The 27,315-nt window shown below is 49.8% G+C and overlaps 1 protein-coding gene across 5 annotated transcripts in view; it reads left to right on the forward strand.

The window, feature by feature from the left end:
* The window catches only part of STXBP5L (syntaxin binding protein 5L), a 398,760-nt gene that overhangs the window by 296,196 nt on the left and 75,249 nt on the right, over nucleotides 1–27,315 (forward strand). For all 5 annotated transcript variants that reach the window (XM_069760483.1, XM_069760479.1, XM_069760480.1 and 2 more), the window contains exons 17-18: nucleotides 24,339–24,464; nucleotides 25,860–26,011. In XM_069760483.1, the coding sequence (XP_069616584.1) occupies nucleotides 24,339–24,464; nucleotides 25,860–26,011 (278 nt within the window). The remainder of the gene's footprint in view (nucleotides 1–24,338; nucleotides 24,465–25,859; nucleotides 26,012–27,315) is intronic.

A 27,315-nucleotide genomic window follows, 5' to 3' on the forward strand; every position in this document is an offset into this window, starting at 1 on the left:
TCAACCTGAAAAGGAAGCGACGTATCTGGCTGACGCAACACAGGAGCAGAAGAAAACCGGCGCTTAAGTTCCTGAAAGGCCTCCACAGCCGCAGGAGACCAATCAGTAACATCAGCACCCTTTTTAGTCAAATCCGTCAAAGGCTTAACAACACTAGAAAAATTAGTTATGAAGCGACGATAAAAATTAGCAAAGCCCAACAACTTCTGTAGACTCTTAAGAGATGTAGGCTGCGTCCAGTCACAAATAGCCTGAACCTTGACGAGATCCATCTCAATAGTAGAAGGGGAAAAAATATACCCCAAAAAAGAAATCTTCTGGACTCCAAAGAGACATTTAGAACCCTTTACAAACAAAGAATTGGCCCGCAGGACCTGAAACACCTTCCTGACCTGCTAAACATGAGACTCCCAGTCATCAGAAAAAAACAAAACATCATCCAAATACACGATAATAAATTTATCCAGATATTCACGGAAAATATCGTGCATAAAAGACTGGAAGACAGAAGGAGCATTAGAAAGTCCAAAAGGCATCACCAAATACTCGAAATGGCCCTCAGGCGTATTAAATGCGGTTTTCCACTCATCACCTTATCCGCACAAGATTATACGCACCCCGAAGATCAATCTTAGTGAACCATTTAGCTCCCTTAATGCGAGCGAACAAATCAGTCAACAATGGCAAAGGATACTGATATTTGACTGTAATCTTATTCAAAAGACGATAATCTATGCAAGGCCTCAAGGAACCATCTTTTTTGGCCACAAAAAAAAACCTGCCCCCAAAGGGGACGAAGATGGACGGATATGTCCCTTTTCCAAGGACTCCTTAACATAATTCCGCATAGCAGTATGCTCTGGCACTGACAGATTGAACAAACGACCTTTAGGGAATTTACTGCCAGGAATCAAATCTATAGCACAATCGCAATCCCTGTGAGGAGGAAGCGAACTGAGCTTAGGCTCCTCAAAAACCTCCCGATAATCAGACAAAAATACCGGAACCTCAGAAGGAGTAGATGAAGCGATAGAAATCGGAGATGCATATTCATGAACCCCCTGACATCCCCAGCTTAACACAGACATTGTTTTCCAGTCCAGGACTGGGTTATGAGTTTGTAACCATGGCAGACCAAGCACTAAGACATCATGTAAATTATACAGTACCAGGAAGCGAATCACCTCCTGATGAACGGGAGTCATACGCATGGTCACTTGTGTCCAGTACTGAGGTTTATTCATAGCCAAAGGTGTAGAGTCAATTCCTTTCAAAGGAATAGGAACTTCCAGAGGTTCCAGACTAAACCCACAGCGATTGGCAAATGACCAATCCATAAGACTCAGGGCAGCGCCTGAATCCACATAGGCATCGACGGAAATGGATGATAATGAACAAATCTGCGTCACAGACAGAATGAACTTAGACTGTAAAGTACCAATGGCAACAGACTTATCAACCTTTTTTGTGCGTTTAGAGCATGCTGATATAACATGAGCTGAATCACCACAATAAAAACACAATCCATTTTTCCGCCTATAATTTTGCCGTTCACTTCTGGACTGAATTCTATCACATTGCATTATCTCAGGTGCCTGTTCAGAAGACACCGCCAAATGGTGCACAGGTTTGCGCTCCCGTAAACGCCGATCAATCTGAATAGCCATAGTCATGGACTCATTCAGACCTGTAGGCGCCGGGAACCCCACCATAACATCTTTAATGGCTTCAGAAAGGCCATCTCTGAATTTTGCAGCCAGAGCGCACTCATTCCACTGAGTAAGCACCGACCATTTCCGAAATTTCTGACAATATATTTCTGCTTCATCTTGCCCCTGAGAGAGAGCCAATAAAGCTTTTTCAGCCTGAATCTCTAGGTTAGGTTCCTCATAGAGCAAACCCAATGCCAGAAAAAACGCATCCACATTGAGCAACGCAGGATCCCCTGGTGCCAATGCAAATGCCCAATTCTGAGGGTCACCCCGCAGGAAAGATATAACAATCTTAACCTGCTGAGCAGGGTCTCCAGAGGAGCGAGATTTCAAGGAAAGAAACAACTTGCAATTGTTCCTAAAATTCAGAAAACTAGATCTATCTCCAGAAAAAAACTCTGGGACAGGAATTCTAGGTTCAGACATAGGCGTATGTACAACAAAATCTTGTATATTTTGAACCTTAGCAGCAAGATTATTCAGGCTGGAAGCCAAACTCTGGACGTCCATGATAAACAGCTGAGGTCAGAGCCATTCAAGGATTAAGAGGAGGAAAGAAGCAGTCAAGCTGCAATTAAGGCTAGGCAGCAAACACTGAGGAGGAGAAAAAAAAAAAAAAAAAAAAAAAACCTTCCTCAGACTACTTTTCCTCCTACTTCAGCCAAAATGATGACCAATTTTTTCTGGCCGGCTATACTGTCATGATCCCAATGGCAGGGGATCACAAAAGGACAAGCACAAAAACAAAACAAGCTCTAGGGTGATGGAACCTGAGCTGACCGCGATCCTGAACCTAAACACACAACTAGCAGTAGCCGGGGAACGTGCCTACGATGATTCCTAGACGTCTCGCGCCAGCCGAAGGATTAACTTCCCCTATAAGAAGAAACACAGACCTCACTTGCCTCCAGAGAAACACCCCACAGAAATAGCAGCCCCCCACATGTAATAACGGTGAAATGAGAGGAAAGCACATACGTAGTTATGAAAATAGAATCAGCAAAAATGAGGCCTGCTAAAGCTAGATAGCAGAGGATACAAAAGTGAACTGCGCAGTCAGCGAAAAACCCTTCAAAAAACCATCCTGAAATTACTTGAACTCATGTGCCAACTCATGGAACATGAGGAGTAATTTCAGCCCACTAGAGCAACCAGCAGCAAGGAATCACATATCTGCAAGCTGGACTAAGACAAAAATTAAGCAAAACGTGGAACAGGAAAATCAAAACTTAGCTTGTCCTGAAGATAACAGACGCAGGGAGCAGAGGAAAAAAGACACGCTGATTACATTGATAGCCGGCGAGGAAATGACAAAAAAGCCAGGTTAAATAGGAAACACCCATAACCTGATGGAACAGGTGGACACCAGAGACCGCAGAGAACACAAGTCACCCAGTACCATCAGTAACCACCAGAGGGAGCCCAAAAACAGAACTCACAACAGATGCCGCACAGTCAGAGCCGCACCGTACACCCTGCATGTGATGCCGCACAGGCCGAGCCGCACCGTACACCCTGCACGTGATGCCGCACAGGCCGAGCCGCACTGTACACACTGCATGTGATTCCGCACAGGCCGAGCCGCACCGTACACCCTGCACGTGATGCCGCACAGTCCGAGCCGCACCGTACACCCTGCACGTGATGCCGCACAGGCCGAGCCGCACCGTACACCCTGCATGTGATGCCGCACAGGCCGAGTCGCACCGTACACCCTGCATGTGATGCCGCACAGGCCAAGCAGTACCGTACACCCTGCACGTGATGCCGCACAGGCCGAGCCGCACCTTATCCCCTGCATGTGATGCCGCACAGGCCGAGCCGCACCGTACATCCTGCATGTGATGCCGCACAGGCCGAGTCGCACCGTACACCCTGCATGTGATGCCGCACAGGCCAAGTGCACCGTATACCCTGCATGTTATGGCACACAGGCCGAGCAGCACTGTACACCCTGCATGTGATGCCGCACAGGCCGAGCCGCACCGTATACCCTGCATGTGATGCCGCACAGTCCGAGCCGCACCGTACACCCTGCATGTGATGACGCACAGGCCGAGCCGCACCTTATCCCCTGCATGTGATGCCGCACAGTCCGAGCTGCACCGTACACCCTGCATGTGATGCCGCACAGGCCGAGCCGCACCGTATACCCTGCATGTGATGCCGCAGAGGCTGAGCCACACCGTACACCCTGCATGTGATGCTGCACAGTCCGAGCCGCACCGTACACCCTGCATGTGATGCCGCACAGGCCAAGTGCACCGTATACCCTGCATGTTATGGCACACAGGCCGAGCAGCACTGTACACCCTGCATGTGATGCCGCACAGGCCGAGCCGCACCGTATACCCTGCATGTGATGCCGCACAGTCCGAGCCGCACCGTACACCCTGCATGTGATGACGCACAGGCCGAGCCGCACCTTATCCCCTGCATGTGATGCCGCACAGTCCGAGCTGCACCGTACACCCTGCATGTGATGCCGCACAGGCCGAGCCGCACCGTATACCCTGCATGTGATGCCGCAGAGGCTGAGCCACACCGTACACCCTGCATGTGATGCCGCACAGTCCGAGCCGCACCGTACACCCTGCATGTGATGCCGCTCAGGCCAAGCTGCACCGTATACCCTGCATGTGATACCGCAGAGGCCAAGCTGCACCGTATACCCTGCATGTGATGCCGCAGAGGCTGAGCCACACCGTACACCCTGCATGTGATGCCGCACAGTCCGAGCCGCACCGTACACCCTTCACGAGATGCCGCACAGGCCAAGTGCACCGTATACCCTGCATGTGATGGCACACAGGCCGAGCCGCACCGTACACCCTGCATGAAATGCCGCACAGGCCAAGCTGCACCGGAAACCCTGCATGTGATGGCGCACAGGCCGGGCTGCACAGTACACCCTGCATGTGATGCTGCACAGGCCGAGCCGCACTGTACACCCTGCATGGGATGCAGCACAGGTTGAGCCGTACCGTATACCCTGCATGTGATGCTGCACAGACCGAGCCGCACCGTACACCCTGCATGGGATGCCGCACAGGCCGAGCCGCACCGTACACCCTGCATGGGATGCCGCACAGACTGAGCCACACCGTACACCCTGCATGTGATGCTGCACAGGCCGAGCCGCACCGTACACCCTGCATGGGATGCCGCACAGGATGAGCCACACCGTACACCCTGCATGTGATGCTGCACAGGCCGAGCCGCACCGTACACCCTGCATGGGATGCCGCACAGGATGAGCCGCACCGTACACCCTGCATGGGATGCCGCACAGGCAGAGCCGCACCGTACACCCTGCATGTGATGCCACAGAGGCCAAGCTGCACCGTATACCCTGCATGTGATGCCGCAGAGGCTGAGCCACACCGTACACCCTGCATGTGATGGCGCACAGTCCGAGCCGCACCGTACACCCTTCACGAGATGCCGCACAGGCCAAGTACACCGTATACCCTGCATGTGATGGCACACAGGCCGAGCCGCACCGTACACCCTGCATGAGATGCCGCACAGGCCAAGCTGCACCGGAAACCCTGCATGTGATGCTGCACAGGCCGATCCGCACCGTACACCCTGCATGTGATGCAGCACAGGCCGAGCCGCACCGTACACCCTGCATGTGATGCTGCACAGGCCGAGCCGCACTGTACACCCTGCATGGGATGCCGCACAGGTTGAGCCGTACCGTATACCCTGCATGTGATGCTGCACAGGATGAGCCGCACCGTACACCCTGCATGGGAAGCCGCACAGGCTGAGCCACACCGTACACCCTGCATGGGATGCCGCACAGGCCGAGCCGCACCGTATACCCTGCATGGGATGCCGCACAGGCCGAGCCGCACCGTACACCCTGCATGAGATGCCGACGGAGGAGCCGGCCAGCAGATACTGCACCGACAGATGGGAAATTAGTCCAGGCTTAGTCCTGCCCACGTAGAGGCAGGGTCTGTCACAGTGTGTCAAGCGCAGGGTTTGTCACAGTGTGTCAGAGCAAGGTTTGTCACAGTGCGTCAGGCGCATGGTTTGTCACAGTGTGTCAGGCGCAGGATGTCATGCTGTGTCAGAGCAGGGTTTGTCACAGTACGTTAGGCGCAGGGTTTCTCAAAGTGTGTCAGGCGCAGGGTTTGTCACAGTGTGTCAGGTGCAGGATGTCACACTGTGTCAGAGCAGGGTTTGTCACAGTGCGTCAGAGCTTTCTCTTAAGGCCGGGGTCACACTAGCAGTATTTGGTCAGTATTTCACATCAGTGTTTGTAGCCAAAACCAGGAGTGGAACAATGAGAGGAAAATATAATAGAAACATATGCACCACTTCTGCATTTATCACCCACTCCTGGTTTTGGCTACAAATACTGATGTAAAATACTGACCAAATACTGATAGTGTGACCCCGGCCTAAGCAGCCTCTAGCTGTGGATAGTTTCCATCTACTGACGGATGAGGTCCCGGCCACTGCCTTCAGGTGGAGATATGGTGAGTAGACATCCTGCCCATCTCTGACCTACTCACCAAAAGAAAATCGTCCCTTCTCATGGCTGATTAACCCCTTCAGCACATAAAATGCTGGAGAGACATTTCTGGGTTTCAGGATCATGGAAGAAAGCAATCTTCGTGACACATATCTCCCCTCACATACAGCGCCAGTGACCCTGTCACAATAGATAGATAATAGATAAATAAATAATAGATAGATGATAGATAGATAATAAATAAATAAATAGATAATAATAGATACATAGATGATTGATAGATAATGATAGGTAGACAGATAAAAGATGATAGATAAATAGATAGCTAACAGATAGATTGATAAATAATAGATACATAGATGATAGATAGATAATAGATACTACATAGATAATAGATGATAGATAAATAGATAAGATACGTAGATAATAGATAGATAGATCAGAGGGATGTCACCTTGCCGTGGTTGATGGGCACATGAATTGGCCAATTTATGCGCTAAGAACCTTCATTTTCATCTATTACTGTAAGTTTTGAAAAAAAAAATCGTTTTAAAAAGTTTTTTGAGAAGTATAATGTATTTTGAATGTTTTTAATGTTTTTCTGTGTTTGCACATGGCCTAGATTCATGCACATATGCTGCTGTGTTCTTTTTTGTCTGTATAAATGTCATGCTGTTGCAGTGCAGTATAGCACAACCTCCACCAGAGGGAGCTTGAGAGGGAATGGAGACTGCGTACACAGAGAAGCACGACAGAGCAGCATCACAGGCGCTACCAAGTGGTGCGAGAGTGGTCAGAAAACAAGCCAGGAGGTTCAGCAGCGGTCAGAAGCGGATAAGACAAAGTCAGAAAGCAGAAGCGAGTTCGAATACGAGCCAAGTCAGGAACCAGATAATCAAGCAGACAAACAGAGAAACGATGGGAAAAGGGCAGACAGAGGGAGTAAAGAGTCACGGGGCAAGTCAGGGCTCACAGCAGGACAAATCAAGAGTTAGCAGAGTCAGGTTCACAGCTGAAGGCAGAACTATAGCTGACACCTCCATCAGGATGCCTCAAAGCTAAATAGCAATCCTGAGCCCAGAATGAGGCAGAGCAAAGTTAACCCTTGACATGATCCGCCCGGAGAAAGAGCAGACAGGACTAAACCCTGGAACGGATCATGACAATAATGCAGTTTTGCAGCGTGCACGTGTTCACATTAGGAGTGCTGGTTGTTTTTTTTGTCTAGATATATAATAGATAGATGCAGAAAGTTGTTTATCTAATATATAATTGCCTAGAATACTACTTCCTGCAATTTGTGCCAACTTCCGTGGCTTTGTCCGGAGCTAATGTCCGGAGCTAATGTCCGGAGATTAATTGCCTAGAATACTACTTCCTGCAATTTGTGCCAACTTCCGTGGCTTTGTCCGGAGCTAATGTCCGGAGCTAATGTCCGGAGCTAATGTCCGGAGATTAATTGCCTAGAATACTACTTCCTGCAATTTGTGCCAACTTTCGTGGCTTTGTCCGGAGCTAATGTCCGGAGCTAATGTGCGGAGCTAATGTCCGGAGCTAATGTCCGGAGATTAATTGCCTAGAATACTACTTCCTGCAATTTGTGCCAACTTCCGTGGCTTTGTCCGGAGCTAATGTCCGGAGCTAATGTCCGGAGCTAATGTCCGGAGATTAATTGCCTAGAATACTACTTCCTGCAATTTGTGCCAACTTCCGTGGCTTTGTCCGGAGCTAATGTCCGGAGCTAATGTCCGGAGCTAATGTCCGGAGATTAATTGCCTAGAATACTACTTCCTGCAATTTGTGCCAACTTCCGTGGCTTTGTCCGGAGATAATGTCCGGAGCTAATGTGCGGAGCTAATGTCCGGAGCTAATGTGCGGAGATAATGTCCGGAGCTAATGTCCGGAGATAAGTGACGTCAACAGTGTCCAGTGTCTGATTAGTTGCCGCCTGCTGCGAGCGACCAATCAGAAACATGCCGTACTGTGACACACTCCGCCCACCATTTTGGTGTGATTTTTGAATTTTTACCTCACAGCAAGTTTCTACTGCGTGGAGGCGGCCCAGTGACGTTGCTCTTCAAGCTCCTGCCGAATTTCGTCAAAAAAATGATAATACCATTTACCAAAACTATATATATTTAGTTGTGAAGTGGTTCAGTGACATTTTCACACCAATTTTGAACTTTTGTTTGGTGTTTTCTCCATATACTGCCTATTATTTTTGTTCTTTCTTACTATTATTTATTAATTGTATTATTCTTACATTTGAATAAATAAAGTATATATGGATTCTAGACTCCCGATTCTTTAGAATCGGGCTGCCATCTAGTAAAGTTATAAAACTTTACATTTCCACATTGCTGAGATTTTATGAACCCTTTCTGGACCAGGCGATATATCGGTTTTGAACTTTTGTTTGTTCCTCCCTTTTTCCAAGAGCCATCATTTTTTTTCTCTTTCCGTCCCCGTAGTCTGATGCGGTCTTGTTTTTTTCCTGGACGAGTTGTAGTTTTGAACAACACCCTTCATTTTATCATATAATGTACTGAAAAAATTAAATAGAAAAAAAAAAAATCGCACTTCCACCATTGTTTTTTGACTTTTGTTACTTTGGTGTTCATTGTGCTGTGAAATGACCCGGTAACATGATTCTCCAGGTTGACACGATTACCAGACTCCATACATTTGTAAAAAATAATTGGTTTTGTGTGGCCATTTTCAGAGATTTGTAAGGTTCTTATTGTTCCATTAATGGAGCCGCCAGTCTTTTGAGCTGCCTGTCTTATGAGGTGCCAGTTTTCTGAGCTTCCGGTCTTCTGAGCTTCCGGTCTTCTGGGCTGCCGTTCTTCTGAGCTGATGGTTTTCTGAGCTTCCGGTCTTCTGAGCTTCCAGTCTTCTGAGCTTCCGGTCTTCTGAGCTTCCGGTCTTCTGGGCTGCCGTTCTTCTGGGCTGCCGTTCTTCTGAGCTGATGGTTTTCTGAGCTGCCGGTCTTCTGAGCTGACGGTTTTCTGACCTGCCGGTCTTCTGGGCTGCCGGTCTTCTGGGTTGATAGTTTTCTGAGGATGTAGTTAGATAGACGTGTGCACAACCGTATTAGGTGCACGGGTAGGTTCCCAAACCGTAATCAATAAATAATACAAAACCCGGCACTCAACTTTGTAGTGAGAAGAAACGAAAGATTTATTGTATCCCAAATCAGAAAACGTTTCTGTCACACAAAGGGACCTTCATCAGTAACGTTTTCTGATTTGGGATACAATAAATCTTTCGTTTCTTCCCACTACAAAGTTGAGTGCCGGGTTTTGTATTATTTATTGATAGTTTTTTGAGCTGCCAGTCTTCTGAGCTGACAGTTTTCTGAGCTGCTGGTCTTCTGGGCTGCCGGTCTTCTGAGCTGCCGGTCTTCTGGGCTACCGTTCTTCTGGGCTGCCGGTCTTCTGGGCTGCCAGTCTTCTGAGCTGCCAGTCTTCTGAGCTGCCGGTCTTCAGGGCTACCAGTCTTCAGGGCTACCGGTCTTCTGGGCTGCCGGTCTTCTGGGCTGCCGGTCTTCAGGGCTACCGGTCTTCTGAGCTGACAGTTTTCTGAGCTGCTGGTCTTCTGGGCTGCCGGTCTTATGAGCTGCCGGTCTTCTGGGCTACCGTTCTTCTGGGCTGCCGGTCTTCTGGGCTGCCAGTCTTCTGAGCTGCCAGTCTTCTGAGCTGCCGGTCTTCAGGGCTACCGGTCTTCAGGGCTACCGGTCTTCTGGGCTGCCGGTCTTCTGGGCTGCCGGTCTTCTGGGCTGCCGGTCTTCTAGGCTGCTGCTTTTCTGAACTGCCAGTCTTCTGAGCTGATGGTTTTCTGAGCTGCTGGTCTTCTGGGCTGCCGGTCTTCTGGGCTGCCGGTCTGCTGGTCTTCTGGGCTGCTGGTCTTCTGGGTTGCCGCTCTTCTGGGCTGCCATCTTCTGAGCTGACGGTTTTCCGAGCTGACGGTTTTCTGAGCTGATGGTCTTCTGAGCTGATGGTGTTCTGGGCTGCCGGTTTTCTGACCTGCCGCTTTTCTGAGCTGCTGGTCTTCTGTACTGATGGTGTTCTGGGCTGCCGGTTTTCTGAGCTGCCAGTTTTCTGAGCTGCCGGTTTTCTGAGCTGCTGGTCTTCTGAGCTGATGGTGTTCTGGGCTGCCGGTTTTCTGAGCTGCCAGTTTTCTGAGCTGCCAGTTTTCTGAGCTGCCAGTTTTCTGAGCTGCCAGTTTTCTGAGCTGCCAGTTTTCTGAGCTGCCAGTTTTCTGAGCTGCTGGTTTTCTGAGTTGCCGGTCTTCTGAGCTGATGTTTTCTGAGCTGCCGGTCTTCTGAGCTGATGGTGTTCTGGGCTGCTGGTTTTCTGAGCTGATGGTTTTCTGAGCTGACGGTTTTCTGGGCTGACGGTTTTCTGAGCTGACTGTCTTCTGAGCTGATGGTGTTCTGGGCTGCCGGTTTTCTGAGCTGCTGGTTTTCTGAGCTGCCTGTTTTCTGATCTGCCTGTCTTCTGAGCTGCCGGTCTTCTGAGCTAATGGTGTTCTGAGCTGCCTGTTTTCTGACCTGCCGCTTTTCTCAGCTGCCAGTTTTCTGAGCTGCCGGTTTTCTGAAATGCCAGTTTTCTGAGCTGCCGGTTTTCTGAGCTGATGGTTTTCCGAGCTGACGGTTTTCTGGGCTGACGGTTTTCTGAGCTGATGGTGTTCTGAGCTGCTGGTCTTCTGTGCTGATGGTGTTCTGGGCTGCCGGTTTTGTGAGCTGCTGGTCTTCTGTGCTGATGGTGTTCTGGGCTGCCGGTTTTCTGAGCTGCCGGTTTTCTGAGCTGCTGGTTTTCTGAGCTGCCGGTTTTCTGAGCTGCCGGTTTTCTGAGCTGCTGGTTTTCTGAGCTGCTGGTCTTCTGTGCTGATGGTGTTCTGGGCTGCCGGTTTTCTGAGCTGCTGGTTTTCTGAGCTGCTGGTCTTCTGAGCTGCCGGTCTTCTGAGCTGATGGTGTTCTGAGCTGCCTGTTTTCTGACCTGCCGCTTTTCTCAGCTGCCAGTTTTCTGAGCTGCCGGTTTTCTGAAATGCCAGTTTTCTGAGGCGCTGCCGGTCTTTTGAGCTGATGGTTTTCTGAGCTGCCGGTTTTCTGAGCTGGCTGTTTTCTGAGCTGACGGTTTTCTGAGCTGACGGTTTTCTCGGCTGATGGTTTTCTGGGCTGACGGTCTTCTGGGCTGACGGTCTTCTGAGCTGCCAGTCTTCTGAGCTGCCAGTCTTCTGAGCTGCCAGCCTTCTGAGCTGATGGTTTTCTGGGCTGACGATTTTCTGAGCTGACGGTTTATTGGCGCTATTCACAGGTGATCGCTGATGGTTGCACTTTTTTAGGGAGGAGTGATTAACAAAAAGAATCGCAATTCTGGTGTTTTGATTTGTTTTCTCTGTAGGGCATTTACCATACAGGGTCAATAATTTGATGAGACCTGTGGCCGGCTCTTCCCCTTGGCAGTAAGGTGCTTCAGGTCCTATCTGACCTGGAGCAATTTCTCTCTTTTAGGGACTGGCGGAACGCACCAAGAATCAGATGTTATGGTATTAGGTGCGTTCGCAGTCCGAGGTCCACCGTGCAGGTAAAAGACCCTGCTGCTAGTAAGACAGACTATATGGCGGTACTAAGTATACACACATGGGTTAACTTCACCCTGCGTGAAGGAAGCGATCCTGTTGCGTCACAGGACCGCAGTACCGCACATAAAGCGCGAGCAAGAAGTCAGCGGACTCAACCCCTACACAGGATTGAAGTCCGATTAGACACTTGCTGGCACAACACCGCAACTGGGTGTGTCAGAGGAACATAAATAATAATATTAAGGCACAAGAGTGCGTGCGGTGCCGCACTGACGGACGCCACTAACCACCCAGGCTTGGGTCAGGAAAGCGCAGAGCAAGCGCACAGCGCCGTACTGGCGGACACAGCAACTGGTAGCTGTAATGTGTGTTTCGTGCTGTTGGCTAAGTCGGGCGCTAGATAGCAAACATACACCTTCCGCGAACAGACATTCAGTAGGGAGGGTTATTTAAAGAGCGACTTTCACTCACAACACACACACATATTTACAAGACAATACTAGCGCATGGCCGTGCGGTCATGCGCAGTTTATATAGCTGCAGCACAGGAAACAGCTACAGAAGTTTTGCCCTTTCAGGACCTGCCAAAAGGACCAATGGGATGTGCTGCAGTACCTGAGCATGTGACCCTCGATCTCCAACAAGAGATCCTGCCCTGGGCATGCTCAGACAGAGAAAAGCAGGACTTAGATCCAGAAACGTCCACTCGCCGCTGCCCAGCACTGGCTTCAATGGCAGAAGCAGGAAAAGCAGCAGTAACTCTTCGCACAGAGTCAGACTGAGCGAGACGCTGGGATCGACGTCCCTGCTGAGCAGACTCCACTGCGGCTGGAGAAGAATGGGAGACCGCAGCGGAGACGGATCGAGATTCCCCCTGTGCAGCAGAGGAAACTCGACTCCTAACATGGCCCCCCCCTCTTTGGGCCTCGCTACGTTTGAAGGCAGCAATGAGCTGCGGGGCCCGAATGTGCTCAACAGGCTCCCAGGACCTGTCCTCGGGGCCATAACCCTTCCAGTCCACCAAATAAAATTTTTTGCCACGTACCACCTTGAACCCCAAAATAGCGTTCACCTCATAATCGTCCGTAGACGAACCCGATGTCCCAGCAGATGACTCGGAAAACCGGGACATATACACGGGTTTCAAGAGGGACACATGAAAGGTGTCGGTGATACCCAGGCGTGGTGGAAGGGCCAAACGATAGACCACAGGATTAACCTGCTGGAGGACCTTGAATGGGCCCAAGTAGCGAGGAGCAAATTTACTGGACTCAACTCGCAGCCTGATGTTACGGGCGGAGAGCCACACTAAATCGCCAGGAGCAAAGGTTGGGGCAGGGCGCCGATGTGCATCGGCGGAGGACCTCATTCTCTCCTTCGAGGCCTGAATGGCATCCTGAGTGCGGTCCCAAATGTCCCGTGCCTCCACTGCCCAGTCTGCCACCCTGGAGTCAGCAGAGGACACGGGCATAGGCACAGGAACCCGCGGATGCTGGCCGTAATTAAGGAGGAAAGGAGTCTGACCGGTGGAGTCGGCTATAGCGTTATTAAGGGCGAACTCTGCCCATGGTAATAAAGATGCCCAGTCATCCTGCCTGGCAGAAACAAAATGTCGTAGATATGTGACCAGAGTCTGATTGGCCCTCTCTACCAACCCATTCGTCTTGGGATGATATGCGAAAGAGAGATTTAACTCAATGCTGAGAAGACGACAAAGCTCTCTCCAGAACCGAGACGCAAACTGGGGAACCCGGTCACTGACAATTTTGTCTGGCATGCCGTGTAGGCGGAAGATGTGCCTTATGAACAACGCTGCCAAGGCCCGTGCAGAAGGTAACCGTGGGAGCGGCACCAAATGCACCATTTTCGAGAAATGATCGGTAATAACCCAAATGATGGTACAGCCGCGAGACTTGGGCAAACCCACTACAAAGTCCATCCCAACCATCTCCCAGGGCCTGTCTGCCACCGGCAAGGGATAGAGTAACCCAGCCGGCCGTTGTCGAGGAGACTTATTTTTGGCGCATGAGACACACGCCAGAACGTAATCTCTGACATCTCGGAGCATATGCGGCCACCAGTACGTCCTCGCCAGCAGCTCAGATGTCCTTTTTTGTCCCAAAGTGTCCACCCACCCTGGAGGAATGAGCCCAAGAGAGAACCTCCGGTCGCAAATTTATGGGCACAAAAGTCTTGCCCGGAGGCACAGACTCAAGCGACACCGGAGCCACGGTTCTCAAGCTCTCAGAAGGAACAATAAGCCGAGGCTCTCCTTCCTCCTCCTCAGATGACACAACAGAGCGAGAAAGAGCATCAGCTCGAATATTCTTCTCCCCAGCGAGATAATGGAGGGTGAAGTGGAATCGGGAGAAGAATAAGGACCATCTGGCCTGGCGAGAATTTAGCCGCTGGGCTGTTTGCAAATAGAGCAAATTTTTGTGGTCTGTAAAAACTTGAAAGGGAAAACGAGCCCCCTCCAAGAGATGTCTCCACTCAGAGAAAGCCAATTTCATCGCTAGCAACTCCCTGTCCCCGATGGAATAATTCCTCTCCGCTGGTGTGAAGGTCTTGGAGAAGAAGAAGCACGGATGCTTCCGACCTTGAGCATCCTTTTGGAAGAGGACTGCTCCAGCACCAACGGAAGAGGCATCCACCTCCATTATAAACGGCTTATCGACATCGGGACGATGTAGGATGGGAGCGCTAGCAAAATGAGACTTAGTAGAAGAAAAGGCCTTGGAGACCTCTTCAGACCACACTTTGGGATTTGCTCCCTTCTTGGTGAGGGCTACCAAGGGAGCTACCAAAGTTGAGAAATGGGGAATGAACTGGCGGTAATAATTAATGAACCCCATAAAGCGCTGCACCGCTTTAAGTGAATGGGGTTCTTGCCAGTCCATCACAGCCTGTAGTTTGGCAGGATCCATAGCCAATCCCTGGGCAGAGATGATATAGCCCAGGAAAGGTAAAGATTCCTGCTCAAACACACACTTCTCCAACTTTGCGTAAAGAGAGTTTGCCCGTAAGAGGTCGAAGACTCTGCCAACATCTCTCCGGTGGGAGTCAATATCTGGAGAGAAGATGAGAATATCATCCAGATAGACTACGACCGAGGTGGAAAGCATATCCCGGAAGATGTCATTGACAAAGTCTTGGAAAACGGCTGGGGCATTACAGAGCCCGAAGGGCATCACCAGATACTCATAGTGCCCATCTCTGGTGTTAAACGCCGTCTTCCATTCGTCCCCCTCACGGATGCGAATCAGGTTATAAGCTCCCCGCAGGTCTAATTTGGTAAATACCTTAGCTCCCCGTAGCCTATCAAAAAGCTCAGAAATCAGGGGCAGCGGGTACTTATTCTTAACGGTGATGGCGTTAAGACCCCTGTAGTCTATGCAAGGACGCAACTCTCCATTCTTCTTCTGTACGAAGAAGAACCCTGCCCCTGCTGGTGACACTGACTTCCTAATAAACCCTCTTGCCAAATTCTCCTGGATGTACTGGGACATAGCCTCTGTTTCCGGGAGAGAGAGGGGATAGACACGTCCCCGAGGAGGTTCTGCTCCAGGCAAGAGATCTATAGGACAGTCATAGGGACGGTGAGGCGGAAGGGTCTCCGCGGCCTTTTTGGAGAAGACGTCTGCATAAGACCAATAGTATTTGGGGAGAGTAGAGAGATCTGCGGGCATCTCAGTGGTGGAAACCTGAACGCACTCTTTCACACATCTGCCCTTACAGGATTCACTCCAACCCAATATCCTCCCAGAGGTCCACTCAATATGTGGGGAGTGGAAACGGAGCCAGGGTATTCCCAGCAGAATCTCATCCATTCCCTCGGGAAGGACAAGAAGGGAAATAATTGACCCATTCACCACTCTAACGGTTACTGGTTTGGCAAGCATAACCAGAGGTACTGCGTGGCGCAGAGCAAAAGCAGAAGACATAAAATTTCCTTCTGCTCCTGAATCCACACAAAGCTCTACTGTAAGAGTGGATGTGCCTAACAGGATTGTCCCTTTAAAGGACAATTTGGAGGAAAATGCCGCTGTGTCCAGTGAACCTCTTCCAATGGTCACTAGACGCGATCGTTTTCCCGACCGCCGTGGACATTTATTAGCGTAATGTCCCGGTTGCTGGCAATTTTTGCACACCACAGGTACTCGAGCGGTCTGAGACCTAGGTCCCGCTCGAGAAACCTCCATGGCCTCATGGGAGTCAGACGCCATAACAGGAGATTCTAGAGGTTTGGCAAAGGTGGAAGCCAGCCGAAACCTCTGCCTACACTGGGTCCGCTCCAACCTCCGCTCGTTAAAACGGAGATCGATGCGGGTAGCTATAGTAATAAGCTCCTCCAGTGTGGCGGGAATCTCCCTGGTGGCCAAGGCGTCCTTTACATGATCTGCCAGTCCTTTCCAGAACACTGGAATAAGGACTTTATCCGGCCATTCCAGCTCAGAAGCTAGAATCCGGAATAGGATGGCAAACTGGCTGACCATGGACGAAGCCTGAGTAATTGCCAACAATTGGAGCGCGGTATCGTGGGTGACACGGGGTCCCAAAAAGACCTGCCTCAGAGCGTCCAGGAAGATAGGAGCACTCTGTACCACACGATCACCACGTTCCCAAAGCGGTGTTGCCCACTCCAACGCCCTGCCCGACAAAAGAGACAATATGAATCCCACCCTCGCCCGTTCCGTAGGAATGCATGCAGCCAGCAGCTCGAGATGTATGGAGCACTGGCTCACGAATCCCCGACATAGCTTACTGTCACCAGAAAACTTGTCTGGAAGCTGGAGATGGGATAAGGTCGGAGCAGGGGTGGCAGCGGACAAACTGGCTGCAACTGCACTTGCAGCCTGAACAGCGACAGCAGTAACATCCACAGCTGAGGTTGCACGCTCTAGAGCCGCCAACCTACCCTCCAGCTGTTGGATGTACCGCTGTGAACGCTGATCGTCCGTCATTACTAGCCAGACCTGGGCGCTAGTATTCTGTTAGGGACTGGCGGAACGCACCAAGAATCAGATGTTATGGTATTAGGTGCGTTCGCAGTCCGAGGTCCACCATGCAGGTAAAAGACCCTGCTGCTAGTAAGACGGACTATATGGCGGTACTAAGTATACACACATGGGTTAACTTCACCCTGCGTGAAGGAAGCGATCCTGTTGCGTCACAGGACCGCAGTACCGCACATAAAGCGCGAGCAAGAAGTCAGCGGACTCAACCCCTACACAGGATTGAAGTCCGATTAGACACTTGCTGGCACGGGGGCGTGGCCTAGCAGGAGATGTGAGAGGACGCTTGCCGGACCTCTCCCGCTGCCCGAACGGAGATTTAAGTGATTCTGAAGGCGCCGCCGAACGCCAAACACCGGAGGAGCAGCTCCTGAGTGGCCGGGGAGCAGGGAGAGCGAAAAGCGCGCTGCAGGAGCCGGGGGAAAATGACGCGCAAAAGGCAGAAAGAAGCCGGGGTGGCCGGCTGCACGCGCTCCCAAGATGGCGCCGACAGCGCAGCGGAGGAGGCGGCAAAGGCAGGCGCTGCTTACCAGAAGCGGCAAGAAATACTAGCAAAGCTGGAGCAGTTTGCCAGAACAGAGGAGGCAGGACGGATGATGCAAGGAGCTGAAGGAGAGGTGACAGGAGGAGCAGTGGACTCAGTGGAGCAGACGGGTGAGCAGGCTGGGGCACAGAGGGAGGTGGTGGAGAGCGAATCCTGCATAGCACCCACCATAACACCAGCCATAAGCAATGCCCCACTAGATAAGGGGGCTGGGCTGGCCCTGGATTGTGCAGCACAGCTGGGAACTGTATGTATTGATGAGGCTGCGGAGCCGACCCTGAGGGACATTTTCTCTGCTATATTGTCTTGCAAGACTGCTTTAACAACCCTAACTGCTCAGGTGGATGGCCTGAAGGGGGAGGTCTCCTCGTTTCGCTCAGCCATGCACAAAATGGAGGGGAGAGTTGAACTGTTAGAGGAACGTGTAGGGGGAGCGGAGGACCAAATTGCCGAAATGACTAAAAGGGAGAAAAAATACATCCAGCGCATTTCAGAGTTGGAGCTTAAAACTGACGATCTGGAGAACCGCTCACGTAGGAATAACTTGAGAATTGTTGGTGTGCCTGAAAAGGCAGAAGGAAACAACCCCACGGAATTTATTGAAACATGGTTGAAAACTAAGGTGGGAGGAGATAGTCTCACTAAGTTATTCGCGGTTGAAAGAGCGCACAGGGTGCCGTCCAGACCTTTGCCCCCTGGATCCCCTCCAAGGACCTTTCTGGCTAAAATCCTGAATTATAGAGACCGAGATATTCTGATGAGGAAGGCCAGGAATATGGAGGAATTAACCATCGATGGAAATCGAGTATCCATCTATCCTGACTATTCCACAATTGTGCAGAGGCTTAGGATGAAGTTTGGAGAGACTAAAAGACGTCTGCGTGAACTGGGCCTGGCTTATTCTATGCTGTATCCGGCAAAACTACGCGTGGTGGCTATGGATAAGGTCCACTTTTTCCAGAGCCCTGAGGAAGTGTCACACTGGTTGGATCTGAACGCGAAGCGTATTGAAGCGGAAGGGAACCGCTGAGGAGGATCAGGAGTGATTTTCTGTCTAAAGTGTTCATCTGACAGAATTAACTGAGCTACGGGTTCACTGTGACAGAATACTGGAGTAACTTGTTTTGAAGGACTAGTGCGCTTTGGTTGTGTTCGGCGGCGCAACTGTTTTTACATTATGTTTCAGATGGGCGGGGGGAGGGGAACGACTGTTGAATAGTGGGAAATTTATTGTGGGTGAGTGTCGGATTCTAAGTCACTGGTAGGAGTGTTAGTACGTTCCCCTTTTTCTCATATAGAGAGGGAGTAGGAGTTTTGTGAGGGAGGAGGTTATTGAGGGAGGGAGAGGTAAGGTTTAGGTTAATTTGTAATAATGAGGGATGGGGGGGAGGTTTGGGGGGGAGGGGTCAGTTTAGGGGAGGGGGGAAGAAGATCAAAGGATGGGAGAAGAATATTTTCATTGTTTGGCAATATGATGGGAGATAAAGTTAAAATTTTGAGCTGGAACATTAGAGGTCTATCAAACAATACAAAGCGTACGGCGATTTTGCAATATATCTTGAAACAGAGGCCCTCGCTGATATGCCTTCAGGAAACCCATTTAGTAAAAGAAAAAGTGGATATACTGCATAAAAGATGGGTGAGGAGGGAGTACCATGCGACGTTCTCGAACTATGCTAGAGGGGTGTCGATTCTGGTGCACACGAACGTACCGTTTGAGGAGGTGGAGGTGACGATAGACAGTGATGGACAATATGTATTCCTAGTGTGTAAAGTATTCGCTAAACTGATATGTGTAGTGTCGGTATATATTCCTCCACCGTACTCGGGGAAAAAACTGCAGGAAATTCTTAATATAGCCGGTAGATGGGGAGGAGTTCCTTTGCTTATATTGGGAGATGTCAATAACATTATTAACGATCACTGGGATAAGGGTCAACACGCACAGCTGAGGGCGGAAGGGAATGAGACAGCGTTTGGTAGTTATTTGAAAGAAGTAGCATGGAGGGATCTGTGGAGAGTCCGTAACACTGACACGTACTGCTTTTCCTGCTATTCGGCGACACATGGCTCGTTGTCTCGCATCGATTTGGCCCTGGGCAATGAAGGAATGGACGGGCTAGTGGAGGAGGTGGCATATATGGCTAGGGTAGTCTCGGACCATAGTCCGCTTGTGGTAACACTGAAAATTGAAAGCCAGGGGGAGATAGCTAAGCGGGGGTGGAAAATTAACCCTTTCTGGTTGCAAATTCTGGATATGGGAAAGATAGGGGAGGAGCTGGAGGAGTTCTTTCAAATTAATAAAGGTAGTGCAGCGAAATATGTGGTGTGGGATACCATGAAGGCATTCTTGAGGGGGATATTATTTAGAGAGATATCTAGGCACAAAACACGAACAAGGGAATCTGATAAAGCGATAATGGAAGAATTGAAGGTAGCGGAGGCTGCATTGAATGATCTGCGCTCACAGGACACCATAAAACGTATGAAGAAGGCTCAGGAGGAGGTGAATAAGTTACACTTACGTAGAGCAGAAAGGACAAGGAATTTCCAAAGAGAGGCATTTTATGCGGAGGGAGAGAAAGTGGGGCATCTGCTGTCGGTGGTGGCATCGGCGCAAAGGGAATCGGCACATGTACATGCCCTAGAATTGGAAAATGGCAGTATTGTTACACAGGGGGCCCAAATTATGGAAGGATTTAAGGGTTTTTACAGCAAACTATATACATCACGATTGGAACAGGGAGAAGAAGAAATTGACAGGTTTTTAGAGGTGGCAGACTTGCCTAGAATAGAGACAGAGGATAGAGACTGGTTGGATAGGCCGTTTACGGTGGAGGAATTGGAGGGGGCCTTGAGGTCCATGGCGGGAGGGAAGGCGCCGGGGGCGGACGGCATTCCTGTCGAACTATACGGCAACTTTGCTGAGGAGCTGATGGCTCAGTTGTTGGAGGTCTTTGAGGAGTCACTGGAGAGGGGTATATTGCCTGATTCCATGAGGGAGGCCATTATTGTGGTCATCCCCAAACCAGACAAGAACCCAAGATTGCCGGAGTCATATAGGCCGATATCACTCCTAACGACAGATGTCAAGATTCTGGCTAAGGCCCTGGCGAACAGGCTGACCCGGGTGATAGAAAAAGTGGTTCATTTGGACCAATCAGGCTTTATGCCTAATAAATCAACTGCCATTAACTTGAGAAGGCTATTTCTTAATATGCAAATACCGGCTGATAATGCTGGCAAGAGAGTGGTGGTTTCCCTCGATGCACACAAGGCCTTTGATAGTATAGAATGGCAATACCTGTGGTCGGTGCTGAGTCGTTGTGGGTTTGGGCCAGTCTTTGTGTCATGGGTGAGACTCCTATACTCCTCTCCGGTGGCCAAAATCAGGGTGAACAATATGATGTCAGACAGCTTTCAGCTTTTTAGAGGTACAAGGCAGGGGTGCCCGTTGTCCCCGCTGCTATTTGCTTTGGCGGTGGAACCACTGGCAGCGACTATCAGACGGTCTCAAATGGTGAAAGGGTTTTTATATGGGAAGATGGAGGAAAAAATCGCCTTATATGCAGATGACATACTGCTTTTCCTTGAGAGCTCTGGGGAACCACTAAGAAATGTAATAGCATTAATCGAGAGATTTGGGCAAATTTCAGGGCTAGTTATTAATTGGGACAAATCGAGCGTTATGCAGATAGATAGAGAAGTGGATTGTACAAGGGAGGTGGAAGAAGATACAAAATTAAGGGTGGTCACTCAGTTTAAATATTTGGGGATTCAGGTAACTCTTCCCTTAACTAGATTTGAGGAACTTAATCTCGAGCCTTTAGTAACTAAGATACGCACTAAGATCTCAGCTTGGAGTAAGCTAAATTTGTCAGTGGTAGGAAGAGTAAATCTCCTTAAGATGGTGGTGATGCCTCAGATCTTGTATGTCCTACATAATTCTCCGGTATGGATCCCGATGAGAACATTCCGTAAGCTGAAATCGATGTTTGGAGAGTTGGTGTGGGGAAAGAAGAGCCCGAGGATTAGGCAGGAGACTTTGCAGAGACCCAAAGATGAGGGGGGGCTTGCGTTACCCAACCCATGGTTATACTTTCTGGCTGCACAGAGCCAACATCTTAGGGGATGGGGGAAATTGTTAGTGGAAGAAATGGGTCACAGTAGTCTGGTGCATATTAGCGGGGTATGGCCCTTGAGTTTGGGTCTGGAATCAGGACTATTTAGGAAATTGGGGAACGGCTTTCCCACCATGAATTTAATTCATAGAGTATGGCAGATGCTGAAGCGAATTAGGGGAATTGGGGGCTTCACGGAATTTTCACCTATCTGGGATAACTCATCTCTTCAAGAATTTAACCATATGGAAGGAATGGGAGAATGGAGAGAAAAGGGTATTAGGCTATTAGGACAATTGATTCACAGTGGGAGTCTTAGATCTTATGATGCGCTTCGGCAGGAATTTCAGTTTCCGGGATTAAAATGGTATCAATATAGGAGAGTTCAGCACGCTTTTCAGGCACAGAGGAAGAGGGGGCCCATAGTGGTTCAGAAAGATCTCATGTTAGACTGTATTCTAAATAACAATGGAACAAAGGGGGCTATATCGGAAGTATATGGGGATTTACTACACACATTCTTGGAGGATTACCCGATTAAAGCTAGAGGAAAATGGGAGGCCGAACTGGGGGAAATAGACGATGACAAATGGGGGTCTATTCTGGAATACATACCTAAATTGTCAATGAGTGAGCCTGGGAGGCTCTCGCAATTGTATGTGGTTAATAGGGTCTATAGGACACCCGACTTGTTGTTCAAAGCCGGAGTGAGATTGGATTCTGAGTGCCCTAGGTGCACTCAGACTGAGGCGGGTATGCTCCACATGTTGTGGGTGTGCCCCAGGCTCTTTTCATATTGGGTAGCAGTGTTGAACCAAATTGGGGTGCTTTATGGATGTGCGGTTCCCAGGGATCCAGTGGTTTGTATACTTGGGTATGTGGAGGAGTTGTCGGCCGATGAAACTGCCAAAATGGCAATAGCTAGATTGCTCTTCGTTGCAAGGAAAGTGATTGCGAGATACTGGATTAGGGAGGAACCTCCAACCAGACGAGAATTTACCGCACAGGTGAATCATATTGTCCAGCTCGAAAAAAGCATTTATACCAAGAGGAATAGGATGGGGTTTTTTCAAAAGCTATGGCAGCCATGGCTAAATGGGAATGATTAAGAGGTTGTGGTAAATAATGTTAATAATACAATTTGTCTGTAATAAAAATGATCTTCTTGGGGAGGAGGGGGGGAAGTTGGGGTTGGTTATCTGAAGGAGGGAGGGGGGAGAAGGGGTATATTTTCTTGTTAAAATGAAAAACACAAATGCACTTTGTTGTATGAATAGATAACATTTATTATGTTCAATAAAAATTTATCTGATAAAAAAAAAAAAAAAAGACACTTGCTGGCACAACACCGCAACTGGGTGTGTCAGAGGAACATAAATAATAATATTAAGGCACAAGAGTGCGTGCGGTGCCGCACTGACGGACGCCACTAACCACCCAGGCTTGGGTCAGGAAAGCGCAGAGCAAGCGCACAGCGCCGTACTGGCGGACACAGCAACTGGTAGCTGTAATGTGTGTTTCGTGCTGTTGGATAAGTCGGGCGCTAGATAGCAAACATACACCTTCCGCGAACAGACATTCAATAGGGAGGGTTATTTAAAGAGCGACTTTCACTCACAACACACACACATATTTACAAGACAATACTAGCGCATGGCCGTGCGGTCATGCGCAGTTTATATAGCTGCAGCACAGGAAACAGCTACAGAAGTTTTGCCCTTTCAGGACCTGCCAAAAGGACCAATGGGATGTGCTGCAGTACCTGAGCATGTGACCCTCGATCTCCAACGGGAGATCCTGCCCTGGGCATGCTCAGACAGAGAAAAGCAGGACTTAGATCCAGAAACGTCCACTCGCCGCTGCCCAGCACTGGCTTCAATGGCAGAAGCAGGAAAAGCAGCAGTAACTCTTCGCACAGAGTCAGACTGAGCGAGACGCTGGGATCGACGTCCCTGCTGAGCAGACTCCACTGCGGCTGGAGAAGAATGGGAGACCGCAGTGGAGACGGATCGAGATTCCCCCTGTGCAGCAGAGGAAACTTGACTCCTAACACTCTCTGCTCCTGCTTCCTCTGACAGACCTGTGGCCGGCTCTTCCCCTTGGCAGTCAGTTGCTCAGGTCCTATCTGACCTGGAGCAATCTCTCAGCTCCTGCTTCCTCTGACAGACCTGTGGCCGGCTCTTCCCCTTGGCAGTCAGTTGCTCAGGTCCTATCTGACCTGGAGCAATCTCTCAGCTCCTGCTTCCTCTGACAGACCTGTGGCCGGCTCTTCCCCTTGGCAGTCAGTTGCTCAGGTCCTATCTGACCTGGAGCAATCTCTCAGCTCCTGCTTCCTCTGACAGACCTGTGGCCGGCTCTTCCCCTTGGCAGTCAGTTGCTCAGGTCCTATCTGACCTGGAGCAATCTCTCTCTGCTCCTGCTTCCTCAGAGACCTGTGGCCAACTCTTCCCCTTGGCAGTCAGGTGCTCAGGTCCTATCTGACCTGGAGCAATCTCTCAGCTCCTGCTTCCTCTGACAGACCTGTGGCCGGCTCCGCCCCTGGGCAGTCACGTGCTGCAGGTCCTGTTGGTCTGAAGCACGCATCTTAACCGCCTTTGCCCCGCTCCACAGGTATCTCTGAGCACAGTTTGTCTTACTCAGGACACGCGCACTGGCTCAGTGAGGAAGTGCAGTGCGGTGTTCCTAATAATTTGCTTCCTCATTGGAAATCTGTGTGAGAGGGAAGGAAGGAGGGGGGTGAGTGCCCCCTTTGCTAGAGGCTTAGAGATTTTAACTTTTCATTTGACAGGAAGTATAAGAGGACCCCTTCTATAGTGCTTACAGTAAAGGATTATAGTCAGCGTGGACCCTGATGATGTGTTCTTTCCCCAGTGTGAAGAGCCGACCCGTGCGGATGCCGCCAGGATACCAGACAGAACTCGTGGTCCAGCTTGTATGGATGGATGGAGAACCTCCGCAGCAGATCACCAGCCTGGCCGTCAGCTCTGCCTATGGCCTGTGAGTGCAGACAGGAGGTTGTTAATAAGGGGGGCAGCAAATGATGGCTGGTCTCTGTCTGACTGTATGAAGGCCTCCACTCTGTAGCCCCCACTCTGTATCATCGCCCCCTTGGTAGCCTCCACTCTGTATCATGACCCCCATAGTATCACCACTATGTATGATGTCCTCCCCTTAGTAGCCCCACTATTTTTGCAGTGCCCCTCTGTAGCCCCACTATTTATGATGGCCCCCCTTAGCAGCCCCCACTATTTATGAGCGCCCCCTTAGCAGCTTGTACTATTTATGAGGATCTCCCTTAGCAGCCTCTACTACTTATGAGAGCCCCCCTTGGCAGCCCATACTATTTATGAGAGCCCCATAAGCAGCCCGCACTATTTATGAGGGCCCATCGTAGTGGACCTCACTATTTATGAGGACCTCCCTTAGCAGCCCCCACTATTTAGGGGAGCCCCCTTAGCGGCCCGCACTATTTATGAGGATCCCTTTTAGTAGTTTCACGATTTATGAGGACCTCCTTAGTAGCCTCCTCTATTTATGAGAACCTCCTTTAGCAGCCCGCACTATTTATGAGGGCCCCCCCTTAGTAGTCTCGTGATTTATGAGGGCCCCCACTATTTATGATGCCCCCCTTTGCAGCCCCCACTATTTATGAGGGCTCCCTTAGCAACCCGCACTATTTTTGAGCACCCCTCTTAGCAACCCTCACTATTTATGAGGGCCCCCTTGTAGTCTCACAATTTATGAGGACCTACCTTACTAGCCTCCTTTATTTATGAGGACCTCTCTTAGCTGTCCCCACTATTTAGGGGAGCCGCCTTAGCAGCCCGCACTATTTGTGAGGGCCCCCTTAGTAGTCTCATGATTTATGAGGGTCGCCCCCACTATTTATAAGAGTTCCCTTAGCAACCCGCACTATTTATGATGGTCTCCCTTACAGCCCCCATTATTTATGAGGGCCGAACTTAGGAGCCCCCACTATTTGAAGTCCTCCCTTAGTAGCCCTCTTTATTTATGTTGGCCCCCTTAGTAGCCCCCACTATTTGAGGGCCTCACTTAGTATTCCCCTTTATTTATGATCGCCCCCACACATAATGGCCCCCGACACCTCCGCCATGTCACCAGTGGGAGTCAGTGAGCACATCTGTAGTGTAGAGATAAATCCCTGATCTCCCTGTTCCACTTGTGTCATGTCCTCCGGTTAAGAGTGGGGTGATGGCTGTGCACCCCCTGATTCGCCCTGTACACACAGACGTGCGGCCCCTCACAGACAAACCTGTGGCTCTTACCTGTCGCTGCTCTGAGTGACTGAAGATGAGACAGAAGGTGGCATGTGGCGAGTGCTGATGCTGCACATCCCCTGGGTGATGACCTGTGACGTCTGCCCTGTTTCAGAGTTGCCTTTGGGAACAGTAACGGCCTGGCTGTGGTCGATTATATTCAGAAAACCATCCTGCTCAGCATGGGGACTGTGTGCCTGTACGGAGCCAGCGACCCGTACCAGAGGCAGCCGCGATCTCCCCGCAAGAGCAAGCAGTTCCCCACAGGTAAGCGATGCACCGAGTGTGCCCATCCTGCATGAGAACCGTGTGCCACCCCACTGCCAGCCCCAGCACCCAACGTGTGACATCTCATAGTGTTCCTTGTCTTCTCCACAATCCTTATATCCCAGACAATGATTTCATCTCTGGAAAATCTCACTATCAGGCCTCAATCTCTAATTCTTACCGTAGGAAGAGCTCGTGTATGTGTAGAGTGGTACCTAAAAACAGGAGCTTCAGGAGCGCTGATAACATGTAATCACTACCTTAAAACACATTACATTACTGATCCTGAGCTACATCCTGTATTATACCCCAGAGCTGCACTCACTATTCTGCTGGTGCAGTCACTGTGTACATACATTACATTACTGATCCTGAGTTACATCCTGTATTATACTCCAGAGCTGCACTCACTATTCTGCTGGTGCCGTTACTGTGTACATACATTACATTACTGATCCTGAGTTACCTCCTGCATTATACTCCAGAGCTGCACTCACTATTCTGCTGGTGCAGTCACTGTGTACATACATTACATTACTGATCCTGAGTTACATCCTATATTATACCCCAGAGCTGCACTCACTATTCTGCTGGTGCAGTCACTTTTTACATGCATTACATTACTGATCCTGAGTTACATCCTGCATTATACCCCAGAGCTGCACTCAATATTCTGCTGGTGCAGTCACTGTGTACATACATTACATTACTGATCCTGAGTTACATCCTGTATTATACCCCAGAGCTGCACTCACTATTCTGCTGGTGCAGTCACTGTGTACATACATTACTGATCATGAGTTACATCCTGTATTATGCTCCAGAGCTGCACTCACTATTCTGCTGGTGCAGTCACTGTGTACATACATTACATTACTGATCATGAGTTACATCCTGTATTATACTCCAGAGCTGCACTCACTATTCTGCTGGTGCAGTCACTGTGTACATACATTACATTACTGATCCTGAGTTACCTCCTGTATTATACTCCAGAGCTGCACTCACTATTCTGCTGGTGCAGTCACTGCGTACATACATTACATTACTGATCCTGAGTTACATCCTGTATTATTCTCCAGAGCTGCACTCACTATTCTGCTGGTGCAGTCACTGTGTACATACATTACATTACTGATCATGAGTTACATCCTGTATTATGCTCCAGAGCTGCACTCACTATTCTGCTGGTGCAGTCACTTTGTACATACATTACATTACTGATCTTGAGTTACCTCCTGTATTATACTCCAGAGCTGCACTCACTATTCTGCTGGTGCAGTCACTGCGTACATACATTACAT

This window comes from Ranitomeya imitator, chromosome 3 (assembly GCF_032444005.1).
Source record: "Ranitomeya imitator isolate aRanImi1 chromosome 3, aRanImi1.pri, whole genome shotgun sequence".
NCBI lineage: Eukaryota > Metazoa > Chordata > Amphibia > Anura > Dendrobatidae > Ranitomeya > Ranitomeya imitator.